Below are 13,901 nucleotides of genomic sequence, written 5' to 3' on the forward strand. Positions count from 1 at the left end.
TATGTGAGTGATCGTTAGCAGCAGAAACGTAGCCCAAAGTTTCCAAAAGGATTTCCAGCCAGTTCCTCAGAGTCTTTTTTTTTTTTTTTTAAGCATTAGGCAGCCACTGATATTTAAACTTGGGGAAAATGAAATTAAAAATCACCTGGTCATTTTTGTCCTTCTGTAGGAAACTGTTTAGTTCCTTCTTTTCAGCCTGACCTATGGCATCATCAAGATCATATTTAGCTTCCCAAATTGGGCATGGATACTATAAACAGCTCAGCTCTAGTGAAAGTTTACTGATTTTGGTCATGATGGGGACATTGGCCATAACTGGTGATACTTAAGTTTGGTCTTGATACACGGTAATTACAGTTAAATTAGAGGAATTAATATATGAGAATTGGAATGAGGACTTAACCTGACACCTTTTTGAATTTAGCAAGTTGTTTCACTATGCTAAATTTAATAAGCCTTTGTAGAATACCTACTGCCTATAAAGACATTCCTAGATAATGATTTCAACAAACTGAATAAAAGTATGTACCCTTGCCTGGAAAATCCCATGGACGGAGGAGTATGGTAGACTACATACAGTCCATGGGGTCGCAAAGAGTTGGACATGACTGAGCGACTTCACTTTCTAATTTCTATATATTATTAGAAAATAACTTGCTTTGAGAACATGATTCCTGTTTTACTCAAGTTAAAAATTTTTTTGAAGTCAACTTTATAACCGAGTTAGTCAGTGAACAATTACATATAATTATATATATTTCATTATATATAATGAAATTATTATATAATTATATATATCTATATATATATATTGATATATATATATATCAAGAAATATTCCTCAGTGTACATTTCTTAAACTGATACTGATTTAAGATTGTATGTACAACTGGAGATAGTTGTGTTAGGCTTTATCACTTGGCTTAAAATGTTTTATATTATTTATAAATGGGTTATTGAAACCTTGGTTTGTTTAAATACGAAGCACTTTCCAGAATTCCTTTCTAGAAGATTTTGGGTATGAAGCTCCACATTAAGAGCGCAATAGGGAGAGAAGTCTTGGCTCATTTGCCGACTACGAATGTGTAATTAAAAGAGTCTGTCAGCAGTGTTGGGGCAGTCATTGTGTTCTGATTCTTCATGTTATACAATTACTTTGTTGTTCAAACAGATATTGTAATTAGAGCATAATTTTAAATTTCAGAGGTCAGTGACTCGTTGAGGTTTTTTTTTTGGTTTTGTTTTTAATCAAAAACAAAAGTAGTTTCTCAGGTTTTGAGGAATTTTTTTACTGAATATTTATATATCACTGTAGCAAGTGAAATGGGTGATGTTTTATTGAAAAGTAATGCTTAAAGCTTATTTCACAACGGTGATTTAATCAGCCCTAACTTAGGAATGACATTGGGTGTATATGTGTGCATTGTATATTAAGACCAAATTTTCATCTTCCCCTATTGAAAACTGTAATGATTAGAAGAATTCTGTGTAAGTGGCCACAGGTTTATCATTTTTGTGTATTTGTGTCATTGAAATTTGGTAGGCATTTCTCTCTCCTAGGAGAAAAGCATATTTGTCGGTGTAAGAAATCTGTTTTACCAGCTATTCTCTGCTATTTATTGATACGGTGTGTGACTCAACCAGGAATTCATTGATGGAGAAAGAGCATATGACTTGGAATTAGGGGGGAAGAACACAAAATAAATTTACCAAGTCATCTCTGTTAATCTGTTTCTTTATCTGCATCCAAATTCCCTACCAGCTCTAAAATTCTATGAGAACAAGCTGTGCTTAAAATACATGTTCCCCCACCCAAATGTTTAAAGGTAAAATGATCAGAGTAGAAAAAATTCTTAAGTGTCAAGACTTCAGTGTTCTGTGTCTTTCACTAATTTATCAGTCTCACTAATTTGTGGTGCTATTTTAAGGCAGTTTACTTAGTTTTAGGCTCTCGTGTAGGCGATATCATGCTCTAGGAAGTGTAGCAGGCTCTGAAGCACTCCCTGTAGAACCTGTGTGTCTGTGTGTCTGGGGCAGCCTTACCGCCTTAACCTCCTCCCCGACCTGTGAGGGAAGGAGAGGACTGGGACCGCAGTCTCAGGACTGCTGGGACGACTAAGTGAGGGGACATGTTTGATTGTTCAGTGTGGCACTTGGCAAGCAGGAAGGTAGGTAGTATCATCATCATTTTCATTCCTGAATTTCTTTGTCATCACATGAAAGACTCAGAGCTACTTGAAATGTGTTTTTTGATAGTAGACTTGCCAAGAATATAAACCATAATAAAGTATTATTGGTAATTGTGTCCATGCTTCATAGTCAGGTGTGAATGATATTATAGAATCGTTTTATATGTTACTAAACTTTAATTTACCATATAAATTAAGATGCATTCCATTTCCTTGAATGCTGTCTTGTCATTTCAGACTACCTTAAATAAAAAAACCAAGATCAGTGATTTGAGCTTTGTTCTTATTTGTACACGTTGTAATTGTTTATAAATAACTTGCCTTTGCTGTCATTTTATTATATTAAGATATATAAATTTAGTCTTGCAGTTGCAAAGACTGACCTTTTTTTGTTAACTGCATTCTTCTGATATGTTGTAACAAGGTAATATTGAACTGATAGAATAAAGGAAAAGTGCTGTCTTTTGTAGGATATGAAAATCAGACCTCATGAACATTATCCTAGAAAATCTGAGTGAGTTGACTAGAAGAAAAGTAAGAAACCAAGAATAAAATTTAGGGGTGTAAGAATTTTCAAACGTTAGCTTGCTACTTAAATAGGAGGTCAAGTAGAAGCAGGCCCAGAAATAGACAAATGATCAAGGGAAACTGGAGACTTATTTGGGCAGACACAGTAGTAATGAATACAGCACAGCACTGTGAGGAAACAGTATGATTTTAGTGATGCTCATCAACAATAAAAGCTCAGTTGTTCATTTCAGTAAATCTAATAGCTAGAGACAGTGCACAGATAACTATCAGTTATAGTACTACACAAGTAGAGTAGTACTATAAAAAATAAAGGATAAAAGTAAGTATTAAAGAAAACATTCTGGACATGGGTGATCAATTGCATAAAGTTTGTGGGTGTGAGAATCCGTGTTTGTGAATAGGCCAGCTTGTTCACAACCTGGAGAAAATGTAATCAGGAAATGGTGTCTGAAGTTAGTGTGGATTGAAATGCACGGGTGAATGCAGAGCAGCTCTCTGTGAGGACCGAAGGAAGCTTATAACTGTGTTTCAGACTTCCCACAAAACCAGTTAGTTGGTCCTTGTTCTGAAGTATTAAAAATTCACAAAGAACTCAGAAAGCTCATTCAGGATCAATAACAGCTGAGACGTAACTGTGGACTAGTTTGGAGAAAAGAATGAGCTGGACATGTTGAGTGCTTTACAGACACTGACAGACACTTGTCAGTGCGCAGTTGAATTTGGAGGTCTAGCAGTAAGGAATGTACTGGAAGTATAAATTTTGGAATATGTGGATACAAAAAACGCCATATTATTGTATGTTGCTGAAGATTTGGTGGCAAGTTACATGAAATTCTTTGGGTGAGTATAAAACAGAAATTATAATAATTTGCAATGAGCTATTTTTTTCACATCAGTTTCTCAGCTGTTTATTTCTGAAGTACTATTAAAATATGACTGTAAAAAGAAATTAATGCCTCAACCACAGTTTCTAAGAGATACACCACCTTTGGTGTGTCTCCATTTTGCCATCAGTCCTCTCTGCTTCATTGCATCCTTTTTTTTTTTTTTTGGTCCCAAATTAGGAAAGTGAGAGATTTCGGGAGTGGCTTCTTAACTGCAGGTACACTAGGATATAGGAGTAGACACTATAATTTTACTCTCTCTCTTGTTTGTCTATAGTAAAAGAAAACCTTTTTGGATATCTTTTATTGACTTGCCAATCCCAGATTGCCTTTGTTATCTGTTTGAGAAACAAAAAGAGAATAGAGGGAGAAATTATATTTGTATTGAATAATGACTTGGCTCAAATTCACTGTTGACAGAATTTACTTCACTCTTCCTGAGTTAGAATGGATTACAATTGTATAAAGGTGGCTTCTGCATAGAATGATCTTAAAACCTCTTTAAAAATGAGTTTAATACACTCACAGATTAAAAGTATGCAATTCTATAAAGCCTGATGTAGAAAATACCTTCTCTGCTTTCTAACAAACACCACTGCTCACAGTCACTTCCTGCTGTTTAAAGAGATTCTTTTGGTATTCATTCTCTATTGCTGCATTTTGTGCTCACCTTACCCCTAATTGATTTTTTGTTGTTGTTTTGTTTTGATCTCACTTTTTCATTGTGATGAGAAGTTACTGGGCCCTTTACATTTGGAAACTGTTATCAATTTTGTTTTAAAATATGTATTATGTTGATGACTCTTCTCCCTTCTGCTGCTTTTCTTTTTTCATGGTGAGACATCAGCCATTCATCGTTGTGACCTCTTGTGTTAGTTCCCTAATCTTTATGTTACCTATTCTCCTATTGTTCAGCCATTTTCCACCTCTGGCTTTACTCTTTACTTGGAAAGAAAATTCACTTTTTATCTTCAAGCACCTCTGCCATGTGTTTTTTTGTTTGTTTGTTTCTACTGTCATATTTAAGTTTCAAGAATTCCTTTTTATGTTTTGAATTCCTTTAATAGCATGTTTTACTTGTTTCTAGGATGCAGTGTCCTTTGTTAACTCTGAGGACTTTTGAGTTTTTCTTCTCCTTGCCCAGTGATTGCTTTCTTCAGGCAGTTTCTGTAGTTGGGTTGACCATACTTTCCAGAGAAGTCTTCTGGTCTCTGGCCCCCAGTGTGCGGGCTGAGGGTAGAGTGAAAGAAGGCTAGACACCTCAGCCTTCAGTGTTTTGCAGGGTCCTGTCACCTGCCCTTCAAAACCCAGTTCCAGAATATGGAAATCTTTAGGGATACATTTCTAGTATACAGCTAGAAATTAGGAAGTGCTGGATTGCCAGCTATTTAAGGAATGGGGATGTGGAGAGAGAAGTTAGCCAGTTTTCCAGTCTTAGCTCCACCCTTAAACCACTTCCACCGCTGCCGATTTCCTGAGGCTTTATGGAGGCTCTAGAGTGTAAGTGAATTTCTTCTTGCCTGGGTCAGCTAATACCCTGCCTACTTAGCCATCTGCTTTCTAGTATAGTTGCCAAATTTTTCCTTTCCCATTTTCTTCTTTCTCATAAGTTAGTTCGTGCATTTAAAACTCTACAGTGTTTCAGAAGAATTTTAGGAAGGAGTGAAAGTACACAACTCCATTAGTTTCACGGTTTTTGTCTCTCAGTGTTTTAGAAACCATAAGCAAACCCTAGGATAAGTATAACTTTCTTTTATTTTTGTAGTTTTAACTGGTACTTAAATTGTTGAATTTATTAAGAGTATCATTTACCAAGTGTAGTTTTCATTCTTAGGCCTTTGTGAAATATTTTGGATTATAAATGTTCCTCAGTTTTCCTTGTGTTAGTATCTGTATACATTAATAATATACACATACATATGCTTTTTTAGTGTCTTTGTCTACTAATTATAACATTATGTCAGTCGTAGGTTTTGGTTTTTTTTCCTTATATGTTTCCTTTTTCTCTTCCTTTGCCTGTTAATTTCTGGTAAGATGCCAGATAGTGTGAATTTTAGGGTTTCCCATGTGGCTCATTGGTAAAGAATTCGCCTGCCAATGCAGGAGCCACAGGAGATGCAGTTTCAGTCTTTGGGTCAGGAAGATCCCCTGGAGAAGGAAAGCAATCCACCCCAGTGTTCTTGCCTGGAGAAGAATCCCATGGATGGAGGAGCCTGGCAGGCTATAGTCGATGAAGTCACAAGAGAATTGGACACAACTGAGTGACTGAGCACACACAGTGTGGATTTTACCTTGTTGGGTGGATATTTCATCTTTGTATAGCTGTTCTTGGACTTTGTTCTGGGACACAGTTAAATTGGAGACAGTTGGATCCTTTTAGGTCTTCTTTGAGTATTTATTTAGGCACTGCTGGCACGGTACTGCTTACACTGCTGACTGACTGTTTTCCACTCAGGAGGCGAGACCTCTGTGTACTTGTCCCAGTGTCCTGTGTGTCATAAAGTTTCCTATCTTGAATCCTTTGATCGGTTCTTTCTCTGGCCTCTGGTATTTCCTCCCACATACGTGCTGAGCAGTGTTCAGTTGAATGCTTATGCAGATTTCCACTCTCAAAGTGAAGTGAAGTGAAAGTCGCTCAGTCATGTCCAACTGTTTGCGACTCCATGGACTTTAGCCTGCCAGGCTCCTCTGTTTATGGAATTTTCCAGGCCCAGAATCCTGGAGTGGGTAGCCGTTCCCTTCTCCAGGGTATCTTCCCAACCCAGGGATTGAACCCAGGTCTCCTGCATCTCAGGCAGACTCTACTGTCTGTGCCACTAGGGAGGCCCTCCACTCTCTGTGCAGCTCCTTTTCCCAATACTGGTTTAGGTGAGCTCTAGCTGCTGTGCCCTCCTGGGTCTCGAAGGTTAGTCTTCTCCACTCAGAGAGGCAGCCTGGCACCCTTCCCAGGGCTGCAGCCTCGAGCTTCCCAGGCCAGGAAGCCTGGACGATCGTATGTTGGCTTCCCATCCTCAACCTCACTATCCTCCTCCTTTTTGGTTGTTTTTAGACATGAGAGTGAACCTTGTTGATGTTACTTTATCTTGGCCCAAAGCAGACATTGCTTATTTGTATGGATGTGGAGATACTTTTAGGTTCATTAAAACATAAACGCACAGAACTTTATCACTTTTATAAAAAGTGATCACTTCTATAAAAACTTCTATAAAAAGTTTTATTTGGCTTTTTATAGAAAAAATTGATCAGATATAAATTTCAGTGAGACGATATTGTCAATGTTTTTCAACATAAAAATTAAACTCTGGATTTTAAAATTGCTTTTTATTGTTACAGTAGAGGTGTGTCTGCACACTTTGTATTTGGCACACAGATAGCCATGAGGTTCCCAGTTCCTTGACTCACTGACTCCTTGAGTCTCTCAGTTTTTCATGGTGTCCCCTTGGCAAAAAAAAATGCTGAAGAGTTTTTCTTCCCATTTTTAAATGGTTACTTCCCAAACAGCTTAGTTTATCAAAACAACTTAAATTGAAATTTTTGTTTAAATTTTATTTATAAACAACCACATTATTTATTAATGGATTTGTTTTTCTCTTGGGTACTGTTCAGATTCTCAAACTGGACACTACCACCCTCTTCCTGTTCCACACTGATTTTGCATGGACATGGCTTTTTATTACAGCAAGCACTGAAAACCTAGCATTGCAAAGATAAGACATCATCAAAAGGAATGTAGCATGATCTAATGCTGATAAAGACAAATATTTTAAACTCAAAGGTTGCATGGTGTCTGACAGACATCGACTATTGCTGTTTCCCTTGAAGCTTCAAGTACTTTGTGGCACCTGGTGAGTGTGCTATGCTGTCTCCTTGAATTCACTCCTTGGGAGCACACAGGTGGCCGACCACAGGCTGCTGTGCTTTGTTTGGTTTCCCATTTCCCCTCACAACACTTGGGTGCCTTTTCACACTTAATGATATTAATAGAAAATAAAGAGAAGCATTAACTTTTTTTAAGAACTCATTTCTATCCTTATTGTCTGAGTTCCATATATTTCTTTTCCCTGGCATGACCTCTGCAAACATGTGAGTTGTGGTAGAAAACTTTTTTTGTTTGTTTTTAATAACCAGTTTATTTTTCTTTGATTGGAAGAATTCAGTAAATAGTATTCACAATTCAGTAAACAGAATACTTATAGATGAAACTTCAAAAAAAAGTATTGTTCATTGTTTATGTGTGGTACATTGCACTGAACCATATGCATTTATTTATACCATTTTGATATTCATGTTGATATTGTTTTTAATTATTAAAATTATATTTATGAAATACTTACAAATATATTTGTATATTATCTCTAAAGCTTAAGGCAAGAAGCAGCTCTGAAATGATTATATTTTAGCTGAAAGGAAAGTATGGCCAATCTTTCCTGTAGCTTGACAGTGTTTTTTACCTGGGGATCACTGGGTCATCTGAAGACACAGGGGAAATGAAATGCAGATGTTCTCTGCTAAAACTAGTGTTTATGATGGTATGGTTAAAAGAGTGACTGTACACCTCACCGTTTTTAAAGTAAGGTCTGATAGAACTACAGTTAAAAGTATCGTTACATTTATTCCTTGTTATTATTTTATAATGAAATGGTTCCATAATCATTACTTGAAATGCTTAAAACAAATGGCATTTGTCTACACAATAATGTCTGTTGGTAAAATACTTTTCCTGTTCTTGAATTCAGCCAATGTTACTAAAAGCAGTTGCAACAACATGGGAAAACTGCTGAATTTGAGAATGAAGATGTTGATTCAGTTCCTAAATTTGGCAAGTTACTAGCCACATGGCCTTGACAGGTGACTTGCTTAAATTTACCTCAGTGACCTTTTATTTACTCATAGCAAAACAATGCAAGCATAGCTTAATGATTGCAGCAGGTCATTATTATGGATAGAAAGATGTGCTGTCTCTGTGAAAGAAAAATTTGTAATCGTGTGCATTGTAAATTTTTTAGGAGGAGCAAAATCGAGGCAAGCCTAATTGGGAGCATCTCAATGAAGATTTACATGTACTGATCACTGTGGAAGATGCTCAAAACAGAGCAGAGATCAAACTGAAGAGAGCTGTTGAGGAAGTGAAGAAATTACTGGTACCTGCAGTAAGTAATAATTTCCAAATCTTAGATTTAGGCCCATGATCTTTTTCAGTTAATGTTTTAATTATTATAATGTTTATGTTAATAAAGAATAGGTTATTATTTGTTCAAAATTTTATTTAAGCACAAAATATAAAAATAATTTACAAGTCATTTGCTATAGAATAAGAGACAGACAGTGCTCCATTTCTTAAATGGGAAAGTCTGCTCCCTGTTTATTTTTTGTGAAGTGGAGCAAACCGAATCAGTGGCCTGTTTTTCAAAAGTGTGGTTACCTTTGCATCAGTCTGTTACGGAGTAAAAATGTAGGTCCGTCATCAAGTAGGGCTGATGAAAGCTTTGTCTCTCTTTTAGATCAGTTTCTCATTGCAAACAAGCAGTGAGTGTACACGAAGTCCACACGAGCTAATACTTCTGTTGGGTGATCTGTGTTAGTAGGAGTGCGTTACCTGTGTTGCCTATGGATTCCGTGGGCTTCCCAGGTGGCACAGTGGTAAAGAACCGACTTATCAATGCAGGAGACACGAGAGACCCGGATTCCATCCCTGGGTCAGATCAGGAAGATCCCCTAGAGTAGGAAATGGCAACCCACTCCAGTGTTCTTGCCTGGGAAATTCCAGTATCCTTGTACCTATATTCCTTGTGATTTGATTCTAATTTTTCTAATTTTGATAATTTGAATGTATTTCCATCAGTTTGCATAACACCACACATAACTTACTGTTCAGAGTTCAAACCTTTTAAATTCAAATTGGGGTTTCAAAACAGCCTTACAGTAAGTTCCTTCCCACCACCCAAGCCCCTCCCTCCCGACCCCCCTTCTCCCAGCAAGTACAGGAACTCAGACAAGCCTTAGCAGTTTTTAATTTCACTGCAAAAGTATTGTAATAGGGGTTTTGAGATGATCACACTTAATCTGTAGAGTTGTAGTGACTTTACCTGACAGAATTGTTTATGCTGGATAGTACTGTTTTTTTTATTTCAAATGTTTCTTTGATTTGAATAATTAGTTTGTTTTAGTCTCTTTTGTTTCTTCAATCACAAAATAAACCATGCGTAACTAGAGAAAAGTCATTTCTTCAGTTACATATAGTGTAACCAGTCTGGCAAGTCTTCATGTGTTACTATGAAATATCTACTAAAGATGGTCTTTTTATCATAGGTACAGTTAGTTGTTCAATCTCATTTCCATAAATCTGAACTATACCTCCTTTAGATTCTTGAGATCTTCAATATACTTTTATAAATACAGTGTAACATTTTGTGGAAATCACATCATCTTCATTGACAGATAAGGACTATTGATGAGTGCCCTGATTTTGCTCATATTTGGGGACAGGTTATCCTTGACAGAAAAGAACTATTGATGTAAATCTGCCTCCACTGTATTTCTTGAAGACAAATTCTTGCCAACCCAGTTAAAATAAATCTCTCTTTTCACTTTTAGTCTTAACCCACTCAATTGATTCTCAGAAATTAGTAAGAGTGATTTTTTTTGTTTGTTTGAAAAAACTGTATAAAGATAATCAATGATTGGACACATCACTCCTCTGGAAGCAGGGTAACCAGTGAGTTACCTTGTCTGGAACTCCTTGTTGTACGCTGAAGAAGTAGTCTTAATTGTAAACAAAGTATAGGTAGTTGAGAAAACTTTAAAAGTCAGAGAAGGAAAATGTTTGTGAAATAATTAATTTTAGGATTTTACTAAGCATATAGATAGAACATTAAGCAGAGGTTTTATAGGAAGATATAATGATAGCCTTCTTATTTTAAGTGGCTCCTGTGAGAAAATTAGTTACTTGAAATTGTTAGGAACTTGTGATTCTTATTTGTGGTTTGTGTTTTTTTAGTTGGGTTAAAAAAACTATAGTTTGTATGCTTCTTACGGAGTTTTACAGTGTGGACTGTTGGTTTTAGCTGAGTATTTAGGCTAGGATGTGTCGGTCATTTCTGTTTATTAGGCCACGTTGCAGTGCGCTGCTGCACGCTTTCCTTTAGTTTTGTTTCTTTAAGCTTCTATGAGAAAGTTACTAATTTAATCTAACCCTTTGATAAAATACTATTTTGTAATTAGACAAATAGCATTTTAATAGATTAATTGTTAATCTTATATATGTAAAACTTAGGCTTTTAGATACGCGTGTTGAACTGGTTTATTGTAATTAGAAAACTCAGATGAAATTTTAGTGCTTGTTTTTTTATTCAGATAATAATTCGCACACTTTTCCTGTGAGCCTTTCAAAATAAATGAGGCTGTTAAATTTCTTGGCTGAACTTACAGTTTTTGCTTAGCATTTACCTAATGTGCTTACACATACACAGTATTTTGGGAAATTGTGATCTCTTATCTTTATATGTTCAAATCACTTTAACATAGATTTGATCCTTACAGAGAACTTGTATATTAATTTACTCATGTTCTGTTATCAGATGTTTTCATTTCCTTTATTCCCACCACACTGATACCGTAATGTGCTATAACTTTCCATTTCTCCCATTCAAGTACCAACCAGGCCCAACCCTGCTTAGCCTCTGAGATCAGACAAGATTGGGCACGTTCAGGGTGGTATGGCTGTAGACTAAATTTCCATTTCTTTTTGCCTTTTTTAACAGAATATCTGAACCTACTTTTAATTAAATTTGGTCTTAGTATCCTCATGTATATATTATGACAATTGATTAATTATTGTACAGGGCCTTGTTAACCATTTTAAGAACCGTGGCTTTTGGTCTAGAATGGGTGGGCTTCTCTGGTGTCTTAGATGGTAAAGAATCTGCCTGCAGTGTGGGGAACGTGGGTTGGGAAGATCCCCTGGAGGAGGGCATGGCAACCCACTCCAGTCTCCTTGCCTGGAGAATCCCATGGACAGAGGAGCTTGGTGGGCTACAGTCCATGGGGTCATAAAGAGTCAGACAGGACTGAGCTCTCTAAGTAGAAACCATTGGCGTGCTTAAGGAGAAGGGAATGACATGATCTGATTAATATTTAGTAAGGATTACTGGTCTGCTCTGTTTAAAACAATAAATCACACAATGTGAAAGAAAGGAAGCTCTCATAGGAGTTCACAAATTAAGGCCCGTGGGCCAAAACCAGCCTCCCACTGGGTTTGAATAGCCCATGAGCTTAGCATGGTTTTTACATTTTTTAATGACCAGGGGAAAAAATCAGAAGAATAATATTTGAAGAAGAATAATACTTCATGAAATGTGAAAATTATATAAAATTCAAATTGCATTGTCTAAGTTTTATTGAAGCACAGCCGTGCTTATGCTTCTTCGTTTACATATTGTCTGTGGCTGCATCTGAGCTCCAGTGGTGAGTTGAGTAAGTGCCACAGAGACCATATGCCCAGAAAAGCCATTTACTGTCTGGTATATTACAGAAAAAGTTTGCCAGTTCCAGGACTCTTGAATTAATTCAGATGAGAGGTGATGATGGGTTGGGTCAGTGTAGCCACAGAAGTGAGTCATGGTCTCATTTCTAAGCATATTTTTAAAGTGAAACTGGCAGGATTTGCTAATGGATCATCTATGGGATGTTAGAAAGCAAGGCGTCAGGCATGATACCAAAATTTTTAGCCTGAACAACTGAAAGGATATAATTGCTGTTACTCTGATGAAGGGTGTGTTAGGAATAGATTTTGAAGAGATTACTTGGAACTCAGTTTTGAATCTGGTAAATTTAAGATGCCAATAGCTATCCAAGTGTAGCTCTTCTAGTATTGTATTCAGATTAACAAATATTTATTCCAGGTTGACTGTATTTTAGAGCTTTAAGGGTATAGAAAGTTATTTAAAGCAGGATGTTTAATGTTTAGGACAGTGGCAGTTCCATAACTATATTTCATAAGGTACTTTTCATAGGTATTCTGGATAAAAGAAAGCCGTAAATATAAGTATTGTGAATCTCTGGTAGAAACCATTTCCAAATTTAATTGACCATCAGAATGTTTTTTCTGAGAGTGTATTCACCATCTAGTGTTATAGAGATACTTGTTTGAGGAATGATCTATAAACTGATGGGTCTGATTTAAATACATAAGAGCAGTCTTTTTAACTCTGAAGCATAGCCATTTTGAAGACATGAAAAAAAGGCTCTTCTTCAGGAACTTTTTCTTTTTTCACACAAATAAAAACCCATTAATTTTAAATGTACAGTTTGACCCTTGACAACTGTGTATATTTACAGCCACTACTACAGTCAAGGTTTCCATTACCCTAAAAAGTTTTCTCTTAGCCCTTTTGCCATCAATTCAGATTACCAGGTTACCATCACAATCAAGTTAGCATCCATCATCTCATATACTCATTGGTTTTTTGTGTATAATCAGCAAATTTCAGGAGTACAGTGTATTAATTAAATGTAACCACTATACTGTGCCTTAAATCCCCAGAACTTATTCATCTCATAACTGAGAGTTCGTGCCGTTTGATGGACGTCACCTCTTCCCTAGCCCCTGGCAACCAACATTCTACTCTCTGGTTGTATGAATTTGCCTCTTTTAAATCAGTTCGCTTTTTCTAGATTTCCTTTCTTTGTACTTTCATGCAGCTTGGCTCTTTTGAGTTTCATCCATGCTGTTGCATGTATCAGTGGGTTGTCCTTTTGATTGATAATTAGCATTCCATTGTATACATAAGCCACAGGTTGTTTCTCCTTTCACTTAATTTTTATTTCTGTGAATACAAATGATATGGAGCATCTTTTAATATGCTTCTTGAGAATTCATATGTTTTCTTTGATGAAGTATCTTAAATCTTTCTATCATTCTTCTTGGCTTGTCTTTTTTACTTTTTAGTGTTAAAGCAATTCTTTATGTGTTGAAAATGAATCCTTTATTGGACAAATATTCTAATCTGTGACTTGTATTTTTCTTTTGGTTTTGTGGAAAGGCTTTTATTACAAATCCCATTTCATTCATATTAATAAATATTGAACTTAGTTTATTTCCCTGTTCTTGTATTTTTCAAGAAATTTGTCTTTGTCATCTGAGTTGGTAAATTTTTCATCTTGAAGTTGGTCACAATACTCTATCTTTTTAAGGTCTACTCTGTTCATGTAGGTTGTGTGAGCTATACATGCACACATGTGCACACGTCTAAACTGCCGTTTCAGTGCCTTCAAGGAGAACACGCTAGGATACACACAC

The 13,901-nt window shown here is 36.3% G+C and overlaps 1 protein-coding gene across 7 annotated transcripts in view; it reads left to right on the forward strand.

Annotated features, from left to right (window-relative positions):
• Window positions 1-13,901, forward strand: part of QKI (QKI, KH domain containing RNA binding) — a 160,489-nt gene that overhangs the window by 113,667 nt on the left and 32,921 nt on the right. For all 7 annotated transcript variants that reach the window (XR_011465439.1, XM_070377008.1, XM_070377010.1 and 4 more), the window contains exon 4: window positions 8,611-8,754. Coding sequence is in view for 6 of the 7 variants with exons in the window: in XM_070377008.1 (XP_070233109.1) it covers window positions 8,611-8,754 (144 nt within the window). In the remaining variant the exon portion in view is untranslated. The remainder of the gene's footprint in view (window positions 1-8,610; window positions 8,755-13,901) is intronic.

This window comes from Bos mutus, chromosome 9, assembly GCF_027580195.1.
Source record: "Bos mutus isolate GX-2022 chromosome 9, NWIPB_WYAK_1.1, whole genome shotgun sequence".
Taxonomy (NCBI): domain Eukaryota; kingdom Metazoa; phylum Chordata; class Mammalia; order Artiodactyla; family Bovidae; genus Bos; species Bos mutus.